At 47.6% G+C, this 12956-nt stretch overlaps 1 protein-coding gene across 1 annotated transcript in view; it reads left to right on the top strand.

The window, feature by feature from the left end:
- The window catches only part of Fli1 (Fli-1 proto-oncogene, ETS transcription factor), a 123005-nt gene that overhangs the window by 65503 nt on the left and 44546 nt on the right, over positions 1-12956 (top strand). Inside the window, exons 2-3 of the mRNA XM_013009758.1 lie at positions 1487-1698; positions 11721-11875. Coding sequence (XP_012865212.1) covers positions 1487-1698; positions 11721-11875 — 367 coding nt within the window. The remainder of the gene's footprint in view (positions 1-1486; positions 1699-11720; positions 11876-12956) is intronic.

Raw genomic sequence — 12956 nt, 5'->3', positions numbered from 1 at the left:
CCCACACTACCCATCTCTTAAACCCAGCGATTCTCAGGCCCCCTCCTGGTACTGGCTCTTTAAGTTTTTATTCTAGTTATTTACTGTGTTATTTGTTAAATTCTTGACTTAGATACTGTACATAGATCATCTAGTTGTGTCCTTATTCTAAATCCACCAGGTTAAGGAATTATGATTGTCTCTATTCTACAGATAAGTACTTGTAAGTACTACAGATAAACCATACGAATATCTAAGGAACAATTGATATAGCTTCCACTAAGACTCAAATCCCTCTGGCTGCAAAGCTAGTACTTTAAGTAGTGTGTGTGTGTGTGTGTGTGTGTGTGTGTGTGTGTGTGTGTGTGTAATTACTACCCTCACCAGGCATGTTTTCTTGCAGATGAAGAAGTTATATGTAAATTATAAAAGCTATGTAAACACATATAGGCTCATATGCAGATATATACAAACATGTCCGCTAAGGAGGGTACGTAGGAGGGAGGATTCCAATAGTATAATGCCTTTGAACAAGGTGAATACCAGGAATGCCCCATCGCCAGGGCATTCTAGGTTCTGTTCTGCCTCCAAGACCTCTTCACCTCTGCTCTTCCATTCTGTCCTCCCCTTAACAATAGAAGTGATGTGGAAGGAATCATTTTACTGGAAACTCCAGGATTCACTATGTCAAACCAATCCTGTAGAAACCAAGTCTGTAAGGCCACTCACCTCAGCAGATCATACCAGATTCCTTAAATGCTATTTTTTTTTAATAATGGCACTGTGGGAATGGATCTTCACCTTTATCACCCGAAGACCACTTCGGGGTGCTGAGAGGATTATATCCACATTACTTCCTCCTATCTTCTTTGGCTGAATAATCAAGTTGAAGACGGTCTAGGGGACACACCAGCACATGCTGCAGAGGACATCTTCAAACTGCCAATCATTGTGTATAAGCCAAACATCTGTGTCGCAGGTGCTCATTTAATCCACCTAGCAACCGAGTGAAAATTGACCCAGTCACAGCCTTGGATACCACCACTCCCTTACCTGACCTTGAGCTAAACGATCTCCCTGGAGCATCTCTATGTCCTCCCCTGTAATATAAATGCCCATTCTCATCCACCCCCTGTCCCTTGACTATGCTACTTAGCTAATAAGAGACATTCACATTTATTTCTGAAAGAGTCCAGAGTCTGCGTCACCCCTAGCGCCTCCTTCCATGCTTTTTAACCACTGTGTCTGACCTTCTCTTTTCTAGTCTCCTTTTTGAGGACCCAACACACAGGCCCCCAAACTGCACTCACTTCTGTGCTCTTCCCTTGCTAATCTCCTCTTTCTCTGTGGGTGAGCCTGCTCTGGAGGGCCATGGTACAGTTGGAGCTCCGCAGGCAAGATGTTCCCCGGCAGCCCAGGGCCATTGGACCAGCTCAGATTGAGAATGCCATTTGCCTGGGTGAAGAGAGCAAACCCTAAGCTTCTTGTCTCTTCTTTGGCCCTGCAGGAGGCTCTGTCGGTGGTGAGTGACGACCAGTCCCTCTTTGAGTCAGCATACGGAGCCGCAGCCCATCTCCCCAAGGCAGACATGACTGCTTCGGGGAGTCCTGACTATGGGCAGCCCCACAAGATCAACCCCCTCCCGCCGCAGCAGGAGTGGATCAATCAGCCAGTGAGGGTCAATGTCAAGCGGGAATATGACCACATGAATGGATCCAGGTAAGCCTGCTTAGCCTTCCCCTCTGTAGGGTTGGGGGGAAGTTCCATGCGTGTCCCCTTCCCCAGTTTCTGAGACCTGAAAATTTTTCAGGAAGAGGCTGCTGGCATTTAGGACGTTAGCAGAAGGCAAGGCTCTGGTACTGGGTCTGTGGGCTGTGTCAGTCCCTAGAGAGCTGAGCTGAGAGAGTAGGTTGCAGAACTAAAGGCTTGGTGGGGCTGGATTGGCTCCAAAAAAGCCCACCTGGTTCTCTAAGTCCTGGTGGAACCCTCAGGATTGGGGTTAAAGCCAGGCCCCAAACTCCAAGACACACACTTGCAGAACACCTGTATGTGTCAGGCCCAGTCCAAGTCCAGTCTCTCCAGGTTAAAAATCTAGCAATAAGATTCTCATCCTATCTTCTTGAAGGCTCTTAAACTTCCCAGGTGGGTTTCATTGGCGCAAAGGTGAGCAGATGATTCTAGTAAAAGTGAAATGCGGAAGGCAGACACTCAGAAGGGCTAGCTGTGCCAGGAAGTTAATGCCATCCTGGAAAGTATGCAGGAAGAGCAAAGAAGGTAGGATTTTGCTTATAAAACTGGAGAGAGAAGAATTCTAGAAAAATGATGGACACAAGAAAGAGCACCACCTCATAGACTGAGGAGGCCTTGGGTTCCAGGTCCTGACTCTCCATTTTGAGCAAATGGTCTCAACTTCTTGGAGCACCAGCTTCCTCCCCTGTGAACAGTACAGAAGCCTTTGCTTCATGTGAGCCTTCAGAAACCTCAGGGAAAGGATCCAGAATGGAGCCTGTAACTCAGATAATATCATGTAGAGATTTGTGATCATTATATGCAAAGGCTTGAAAGGGAGAAAATGTTAGTTTCATGCATGATCTTGTCTTTTCTGGTGGATTGTCTGGGCCTCCACTGAACCTAAAGACAGGGAGACAAAAATATGAGATGCATTAAGAGGGCCTTGATTGGCAGGCTAAGAAAAACAGGTCATTTCTTGCATAGGCAGAGACTGACTTTAAGCATAGATGTGAAATGCAACATCATCAGAGCTGTGATTCAAGACTGCTGGGTGATCATTCCTGCCCATGGGGAGTGGAGATGGGAAAGTCAGAAGGACAAAATCTGAAGGAGCAGAGGAGGCAGCTCGAACTTATACTACCAGCTATTCAGGAGGCATAAATCAAGATCAAGACACCCATCCCAACAAACAAGTCCAATGGGTGATTCACATCTACTGTTCCAACTTTGCAGTAAGCATAGGTAGGAAGATCTCAATCCAGGACCAGTCCAGGCAAAAAAAAAAAAAAAAGGAAGAAAGAAAAGAAAAAAAGAAAAAGATATTCTCTGAAAAGACTAAGGATATAGCTGAAGTACTTCCTTAGCAAGAGTGAAGCCGAGTTCAAACCCTAGTGTTGCCCACTCCCCCAAAAAGAAAGAACGATAAATCATCAGAAATAATATACTTCTGGACTAGAGTGATGGAAAGCTCAAAATAATTTGGAGTTTGGAGCATTGCAGATTTTTTTTTAATTTTCAGGTTCTAGATGTTGCAACCTGGGGCTAATGAATAAGCCAGACCTAGAGACACCGCTCTGTTGACTGAGCCCCTCCAACTTAGAACCTGGGTTGCTGCTCAGGAAGTCCATTTTGCTGAGCTTACTGCTTCCTCCCTCACCTCCAGAGGAGGGAGCCTCTACTTCCAGCACTCCAGGATACTAATCCTGGGCTAAGAGACCTGTGGGGAAACTGACATTCAAAATTCCCTTTCTAGCTCAGTCACAAGTAGAGGCCAGCTGGAGGACTAGGTGACAATTCAATATTTACCTGGCTTTCTTGCACAAAGCAGCCTCTGATTTGAATTCACCCATCTTGACCAGACATCAGCAGGTGACAAAGCAGATCCAGATAAGGCTGAAGTATTCTTACCCACTCCAGGAAAACTCAACAAGCTACTTGGGGTTTCAGAGCCAAGCAAGATATTCTCTAAGGGCTCATAATAAATAAGCAGTAGGGAACAACGATTTTCAGAAAGATGCCTTTGCTTAAGGCAGGTTCTAATACTAAATTGTGCCCAAAATAAAAGAGATGAAGAAATAGGTGGGGCCAGGCATCGGTGGCTCACACCTGTAATCATAACTCCTCAGGAAGCTGAGATCTGAGGATCACAATTCAAAGCCAGCACAGGCAGAAAAGTCCGTGAGACTCTTATCTCCAATTAACCACCAAAAAGCCATGAGTGGAGCTGTTGCTCAAACAGTAGAGTGCCAGCTCAGAGTAAAAAAGCTAAGGGACAGACTCAGGTTCTAAGTTAAAGATCCAGTACTGGCATACACACACATGCTTGTGCACACATGTACATGTGTGTGCACGCATACTGACACATACATACACACATACACATGAAATTGATGCCAATCCATTTAAATCTCTTATCCTAAGTGCCATGCTTCTATTCTCTCAGCCTGACTGAGAGCAGCACTTTGTCATTTAGATGCAATTTGGTCTTTTTCATCATAATCTGTAAGATAGGAAGGGTTGTTTAACTTCACATGAGGAACCCAGAGGTTTTCTTTGGAATCGCTTAGCTTGTCTGTGCATCCAGTATAGAGCAGTCACTGGCTTCTGTGTTGCTGTTGAGCACTGGGAAAGGAACTAGACCAAAAGTGTGCATTTTCTCCCATGGAAAATATACACTGGACTTAGAAAATATTTAGTAGGGAGGTGTAAGACATATGTTGGAATGATCATTTTTGTCTGTATTAGCAGACTGATACATCTTCATTTGTTGTTATTCCTTAACAAAAAATACAACTACCGGGCTGGGAAGGTGGCTCTGTGGTAGAGTGCTTGCCTTGCATGCATGAGGCCCTGGGTTCAATTCCTCAGCACCACATAAGCAGAAAAAAAAGGCAGAAGTGGTGCTATGGCTCAAGTGATAGAGCACTAGCCTCGAGCTGAAGAGCTGAGGGACAGAGCCCAGGCCCAGAGTTCAGGCACCATGACCGCCACCACCAACAACAAAAATACAACTACCAAGCCAGGCACTGGTGTCTCAGCCTGAATTCCCAGCTACTCAGGCTAAGATCTGAGGATCCTATTCAAAGCCAGCCTCAGCAAGGAAAGTCCATGAGACCTGTATCTCCAATTAATCACTAAAAAGCAGGAAATGGAGCTGTGGCTCAAGAGGTGGAGTGATAGCCTTTAGTGAAAACAAACAAACAAACAAAACTAACAACAAAATAAGCAAGAGCACAAGGTCCTGAGTTCAAAGCCCAGTACTGGCACCACCATTAGCACCACCAACAAATACAACCACCAGAATGTTTTTAAATGATCTGTGTGACTCACATTTGGTTGGACAGCACTGGGTCAGAATGTTTTGCACTGTCTTTGTGGTTCACTGTGCATTCCCTATGTTCCTTGATAAGCGTGACTTTCTAAGTTACTTCTTCAGGCTTATTGGAGGCCTCAGGGATCTTTGTGCCTCTGGCGGAAGGAGGCATCCCACATGCCCGAAGCTGCAGTGCTCTCTTGCTTTATATCCCAGCCATGAGCCATCAGAACCAGGGTCAAGTGGAGAGCCTGAGCTCTGATTTGCTGAGAGTTGCTGTAGGCCACCCAGGTTGTAAGAGGTTCACCCTGTCTCTTTGCTCATCTTCCTGTTGCAGTTGAATCTGGTCCTCTCGGTTGCCCTTGAAGCAGCCTGGCCCATAGGTTCTGTGTTGGATATAGATTTCAGTAGCTTGATCCAAGCTATGGTCTGCAAATAATTCTCAGCTGCTTCCTGTCTCAACCACAGGGATTGGTGGAAAACAACCCAATGTCAATTAATGGAGAAGATACCCAGGACTTATCTTAGGTATCTAGCCCTTAGGACACAAGCTCAGGGTTAGACTTACTGAACTAGCCAATAGCATCAGGATTAATTGGACACCCAGAGACTGATACACCACACCCAGAATGATGAGCTTTGTGCATCCTGTAACGTGGGCCTCTCTTTATTCCTAAATTCTTATGTTCCTAACCTTGTAATAAGGAGACACATCACAGTCACTGGGGTTAAGGTTTATTCTCAGAGTTCCAGAAGAGCTATCAGTATCTGCTATGGGTGGGCAGGAAGTAATGAGTAGATTTTGAGTGATGGCTTCATTACAGTTTTGCTTTCCTTGAAAGTTGCTTTTTGTTTGTGTCTTTTCCTTTCCAAAACACAAGAAGTCACATCTATGCAGAGATCTTACAGAGATCTTACAGAGAGATCTTCTAAAGGCCATGCCGATTGCTGGATCACACAATGCATTGTGCTATGGAGAAGACAGGCTGGTGGGTCTGAATGCACCCGTGTGATGCAGACCGCCTTCGTGACCTCAGGGTAGTGAGTGAACACTGAGTACATACTTGACAGCTGGTCTGAGCTGCAAATTTGTAGACCTGACAACATGCCTTATTTTCAGCCACTCTGAGGTAGATGGGAAGGGGGTGGGAATCTTTGAAATCTTTGAAACCTAAGACTTTACACCTTAACTTGCTAAAAGCCTTGCAGGATGCATTTGGAGATTGCTAACAGTCTTTAAAAGCAATGTTCACTAATTGCAGATGCATAGAAACAAGGATAAAGAAATGATGATGGCCTGCTTCTTGTCCCATGGATGGCCCATGCCCTGCCATGGAGATGTCCTGATCTACCCCCTCCCTGCTCCAGCCCCAGGTCCTTCTGTCACCTGTCCCAGTGCAATCAGCTGCTTGTGGGCCCCAGCTCCTTGCTAGCTGCAAGTGCAGGTCTCAATACAAATGAGTAGCCCCCCCTCCACACTGATGGTGCGGGGAGCTGAATGGCAAGATCCCCCCCTCCCTTCCTTGCTCTCCTTCTTTTCTCCCCACCCTTGTTTGCATCGTGCCCTCTTCACAGGCACCAGCTGCCCCATTGAAGAGCAGCTTAGAGCAGCTTTTATGCAGGGTTCACCTGGACCCACCCTTAGTCATAGCCGGAGAGCTATGGCTGGGCTGTCTAGAGGAGGCACAAAGAATGGAAAGAAGTCTGGCAGGCGATTGGGAGTGATACGGTTTCCCTTCCCCTCCCCCTCAACAGTCTGAGGAGGGCCAGCTGGGCAAGTGCAGTACGGGTAGTGTCAGGGTGGTTTGTCCCCAAGGATGCTCCTTTGTAGGTTTTAACACAGAGATCTCGGACCAAGGACAGGGGCAGATAGACAGATCATCTGCCCTGCTGGGGAGCAGATGGAGGTAGAGTTGGGGGAAGAAAATGGAGCTAGAACCTCTGTGTGCTACGGAATGATGTTCTGCCCATCAGACAGCCCAGGGGCTGCTAGCCAGACAGCTAGGAGAACCAGCCCGCCACACTCTCCCCTTCCTCCACCAGCCTTTGTCCCTGCCCCCAACCCCTACTGCCCTCCTCTCTGTTCTCCAGGATCTACAAGTTACGAGATCATGGTCAGGAAGGCTATACCAAATTTCCTTTCCTCTACGTACTGTCTTAAGAGACAGGCAAGGCCCTGCCACCTATGCCCGATGGCCATAAACCAGAAAGGGTCTCTAGCTTGGGTGGTTCCTGAAGTTTAAATTTCTCAGTACAGCAGGAGCTCAGTGCTTAACTCAGAAATCCCCAGAGGCCCAACTGATAGGAAAATGAATTCTTTGAAACTCTTCATAATAGGGAGAAGCCTGGAGGAGTAGATACCCCCTCTTTCTCTGTCCCCTGCCCATGGCCTCTTCAGGGCAAATGTGTGTCAGCTCTGCCCTCTTCCCCAGAGGCCCCCAGCCAATGAAAACTTTGCTCTCTTGGTTGCCAACTTAATCCTTTGAGCTTCTCTGGCTCTTGGATGGCTTTACAACTGATGCAGAGAGGCTACCAGACTGGTGTGAATATGTGTGTGTGTGTATACTTCCATGCACATGTGTGATGGAGAGTGGACACATGTGTAAGCATATGTTTGTTTACACGTGTGCATATATGCCTTGTAAGGTATACAGGTAGTTGTATAGTTAAGTGATGAAGGATGTATGTATCAATGTGTGTGCAACTCTGGTATACATGAGCATACATATTTGCCTTACGTAGTGTGTAGGTGTGGACCATAGATGTATGTGTATGTGTGTGTATATCTGTGCATGTGCATACTGTGTGGTGGAGAATATGTGGTATATGTGTACATATATGGTGGAGTGTGTAGGCATATTTGCATTGTGCATGAATATTATGTTTGGATGTTTGCCTTGTGTGTGTGTGTGTTGTGTGGTGGAGTGTGTATATTTGTACATATGTGTGAAGTATGTGTAGGTTCACATTGTGCATGTGTCACAGAGTGTGTACATGCACATATGTGGTGAAATGTGTGTGCATTTTTATGGTGGCTACCATGTAGCCATGGAGGGGTTATGTATATGTGGTGGAATGTGTGTTTTGTTTGTATTAAACATGAGTATTGTGTGTGGTATTGTGTGTGTGCATGTGCAGTGGAATGTGTGCCTGTTTGCATTGTGTATCACTTGTGGTGGAGTGTATGTCTGTGCATATGTCATGGAATGTGTGTGCATGTGTGGTGGGATCCATGCACGCTTGCATGGTGTGTGTCATGTATGGTGGCGTGTGGCATGCCTACCTGGTAGGATGTGTGCACATTTTTATGTTGGGTGTCACATGATGGGGTGTGTGTAGCTTTGCATCGAGTGCTGTGCATGGTGTTACGTGTGCATCTTCAGTGCAATGTGTCCATGTTTGCATTCTGTATCCTTGTGTGTCTATGCATATGTCATGGAATGTGCGGTCGGATGTGTACACATTTTCATGGTGTGTGTGTGTCATGTACAGTAGGGTGTGTTGTGCATGTGTGGTGGGATGTGTACACATGTAATAATATCAGTGAACATTTGCATTGTGTTTGTGTCACATGGGATAGAGTATGTGTACGTTTTTACTGTGTATAAGTTGTGTGTGTGGTGGACTGTGGGCAGTATAATAGTATGTGTGTGCACACGCGCGCGCGCACACACACACACACACACACACATACACGTGCGGTTAGCCGCCGAGTGGGACCCAGCATGCTCGGGCCAGCTCAGCCCAGACACAGGCACCAGGGTCTGACTGGGGCTGCTTCATCTCCGGCCAAGTCCTTGAACAGCAGAAGCCAAAGGGCCGAGTGCTGGTGAAAAGCCCCGATGTGCTACTGCCTTGCCTCCGACTGCCACGGGGACATTAAACCTTCAACAATCTGGGACTCTGACGGCTGGTTCTTGGTTCTTTGCCTGGAAAAACAGTAGGCGAATAGTAAAACCTTAAATTCTAACATGTGTAAGTTATACATCTTATTTTCATTTTCAGACCATGTTCCCCTCTGTAAGACATCAGGAAAAAATTACCGTCTGACTTCTAATATCTCAGTGGAGCATTTATCTCCCAGCTATGATAAGTGATCTTCAATATTTTTTTCCTTTCAGATTAAGAAACAAATTCATTTAATTTTCTCTATTGAGTGTGCTCAGGCCTCCCCCCCCGCCCCCCGCCCCCGCCCTGCCTGAGTCTCTCGGAGCCCTGGGCTGAGTGCCTGCTCTTTGGGCTGCTGACTGTTCTCCAGGCTATGGGGATGGGTGGGTCCCTTATCTGGCTTGGTTGGCTCCTTGGGTCTCGCAGTGGTCCAGTCCTGCCCACTGCAGAGTGGCAGAGGGCAGCGGTGAGGCTTCTGGAAGTTCCTGAGGAATGACTGCGGAGCTGGAGGGCTGTGCTCTGAACCTTATCTGACCTCCCTGGTCTGAAGAAGGCCTGGGTTGGAGCTCTTGAGAGAACTGGCCGTCTCCCAGGCTGCAGAAACGGATGTTTCCTGCTTGGGGTAATGGCAGCTGCAACCCCGTTTGGCCTTCTGGGGTCTCCTTCCATCCTGCTGCTGGAAGGGCTGGGTGGGAAATGGACAGGCCAGGATGACAACTCCCTTGAGCCCAGTGGGAGGTCCATGACTGCACTAGGCAGGGATATATGGAACTGGACACCTGGTGGCCAGTGGAGGGCATGTCAGGCCTGCTGTCCAGCCAGTTGCTCAGCAACCAACCCTACAATATTCTAGGTGCAGCCGGATGCCTGTGCCTCATGCTTGTAATCCAAGCCACTCAAGAGGCTGAGATCTGAAGATCACAGTTCATAGCCAGCTCCGGCAGGAAAGTCTGTGAGACTTTTTATCTTTAACTACTCAGAAAAGGCTGGAAGTGGTACTATGGCTCAAGTGGTAGAACGTGCTAGTAAGGACCAGCCAAAAAATGTGTGTGTGTGTGTGTGTGTGTGTGTACTTAGGTGCTTGTTGTGTTGCGTTGTTTGAGACTAAGTGAGGTGATTGGGTTTTTCCCTGGTGCATCTCTGTATTGCTACTTCTGTGAATTTGTGCAAGAGGTGCAAAATGCTACAGCAACCACAACTTCTGTGTCAGGTTGAAGTCCTTGCATTCTGGTTCTCTATGCAAGACCCCATTCTTTTTTTTTTTTTGTCAGTCCTGGGGCTTGAACTCTGGACCTGGGCCCTGTCCCTGAGCTCTTCAGCTCAAGGCAAGCGCTCTACCACTTGAGCCACTGCACCATTTCTGCTTTTCTGGTAGCTAATTGGAGATAAGAGTTGCCCGGCTTTTCCTGCCCCAGCTGGCTTTGAACCGCGAGCTTCAGATCTCAGCCTCCTGAGTAGCTAGGATTACAGGCATGAGCCACCGGTGCTCAGCTAGGACCCCTTCTTCTGCGTGTGGGTTTTTGATGAATCTTCCCTCCACCTTCAGTAGACTCATTTTCTTTCCCCATAAACACCAGATCGTAGCCCTTGGTGGGGTCTAATGGGCAATATACCAAACAATGTGTGACAAATGTGTGACAGCGAAGTGCTGCAATAGAAAGAGCTCAGTGAGAGAATACCTGCCAGTCCCTTCCTCTCTAAGTCAGTTCGCAGGGCACATTATTGATATGGAGGGAGTTTGGAACAGTGCAGGCAGCAGAGGTGGAGACAGCGACTTAGGGAAGGGGACAACATCTAGGCCCTGGGGACCTAGAGAAAGCAGAGATGGCCTGGTGGACCTGTGCACTCTCCTCTAGGAAAATTGACTTAATAGGTCTGAGCAAGCAAAGACTTTGAGGACTCAGAGTGGATTCACACAGACGGGGGCCCCCTCTCCTTGGAGTGAAGTGGGGGCTGTGATCCCACCAGATGCCAGAGAAGACGAGACTCACCCAAAGGACTAGAAAAGAGGGGCCTACAGGCTGACAGGAGGCTACTGTCTTCTGGGCCCCTCTTCTAGCTTTCTTACAAAGGGAAGTCCATTCTCTTTTCCCACCACCTCCTTCCCCTTGCCTGGCAAGCAGGTAAATAAGACTCTGAATGGCCTCAGGCAGCCCTTCTAGCTGCGCTCCAGGTTGGAAGTTTATACCAACTGGCCAACAGCTAAAAGGCCTTTCCTCAGTTTCCCCTATCATCTTACTCTTACATTCAAATATACATTGCATCCACTCTCCCTTTCCCTGCCTTTTCATTCTTGGAGGGGTAGAGAAGAGAAAACCCAGCCCCTAGATGGTCGCAATACCATCTCAAGAAATAACAGGACAGAGGGCAGCGCCCATGACAAACTAAGGATCAGCCAGTATAACAAGTGCTCTAACCAAGGCAGACACAAAGTGCCCTGGGGCTGTGGAGAAGGTGTGTCCAGGAGCAGGACTAGCCAGGGACTGGGAAATATAAATGGCCCGTCACTCCAGGCTAAAACTGTAAGCTGTAGTCAGGCAGGGAGGGCTGTGACACTATCCAGAGAAAGTTCACTAAGCAGCTGCCATATACTTTTAAGTCCTGTAATTACAGGATTGGGCTGGGATTTGTCGCAAGCTGTGGTATCCACATAGAGGGTGGCGACAGAGTCTCACCATCATCATTGTCACCGTCCTCAGGATACCAGGTGGAGCTAGAGGTGTCTCAATGCCCGCCCTAGCCCTCTGAGGGAGGGGTGAGCTGTCCCTCTTGTGCTGACTGCTTTGGGTTTTGTCTCCTCTCACTCTAGGGAGTCTCCGGTGGACTGCAGTGTTAGCAAATGCAGCAAGCTCGTGGGTGGAGGCGAATCCAACCCCATGAACTACAACAGCTACATTGACGAGAAGAACGGTCCCCCTCCTCCCAACATGACCACCAATGAACGGAGAGTCATTGTGCCCGCAGGTACTTTAGGATCGAGGCTGCCTGGCTGCCATTCCCATCCTTGTTCTTTGGGGGTTGTAATGGAAAGGTAGCCCTGCCCCGGAGAGCATCAACACTCTACTGGGAGACAGATGTTGGGAGCTTATGCCCATAATTCTATGCTACTCAGAAGGCTGAGATCTGAGGATTGCAGTTCAAAGCCATCTCCAGATAACCAGAAGTGTCATTGTGGTAGTGTACTAGCCTTGAGCTCAGGAACAGTGCCCAGGCCCTGAGTTCAAGCCTCATAACCACCACCACCAACACAACACTCCACTGGGTACGCTAAATCTCCATGGAAGCTCAGTACTGCAAAAGTAACATCTCTACCTGACTCTCTAGCTGCCATCCAAGGGAAAGTTCCTGAGAACCACAAGAACCCTGTAAATTCCTGAAGTTCCACTCTTAGATCCCTCTATAGACTCTAGGTGATTCGTTTGTTGCCCCTAGGATAAGGTGTGTACAGGGACCGGAGGCAAGTCATCTTAACCCGGAAGGAGTTCCATGAGCTGAGATACGACCTTCCCTGCGTTTGAGGAGGAGCGTAGCTACATGCCTGCCCTTCCTTGGGCAAAGTACTTCCTGGCATCTGCTCGCTTCCACCTTTCCAAAATTACAGCCAGCTCTTTCAGTTTGAAAATAGAAATAACTATATTTAACAAATGGAACGCCTCCACATATGTGCCACAAGTTATGTCATTATGTAAAAATAGCCTCTTTTTTCTCCCCCTGTAGGTATTGGAGCTGTTGGTTTTACAGAAAATAAAACCATTATTCAATCCTTCTGTCCCCTGGCTGGACACCATGTCTGCCAGCATGGGCACACTCATCTTCCTGGCTACAAAAGGAGTTTGACAACAGCCACGTGTAGAATAGGTGCCAGGGAGAAGGAACACATATGTCCACATCTTACACCGAGTGAATTACAAGGCAGGGGCTAAACTCTGCTTACTAAAATAACCTGACCAAAGAGGCTAACTTCTTCCCTTCTCAGGAGGAGAAATGCAGTTGTATCTGAAGACAGAGGAGGCATTTCTTTGAAGGAATTTGTTTGTTGGTCTAA

The sequence above is a fragment of the Dipodomys ordii genome, unplaced genomic scaffold (genome assembly GCF_000151885.1).
Source record: "Dipodomys ordii isolate 6190 unplaced genomic scaffold, Dord_2.0 Scaffold10, whole genome shotgun sequence".
In the NCBI taxonomy this organism is placed as follows: domain Eukaryota; kingdom Metazoa; phylum Chordata; class Mammalia; order Rodentia; family Heteromyidae; genus Dipodomys; species Dipodomys ordii.
Note: the sequence above shows the minus strand (reverse complement) of the source record. Positions and strands in the feature narration are given on the sequence as shown.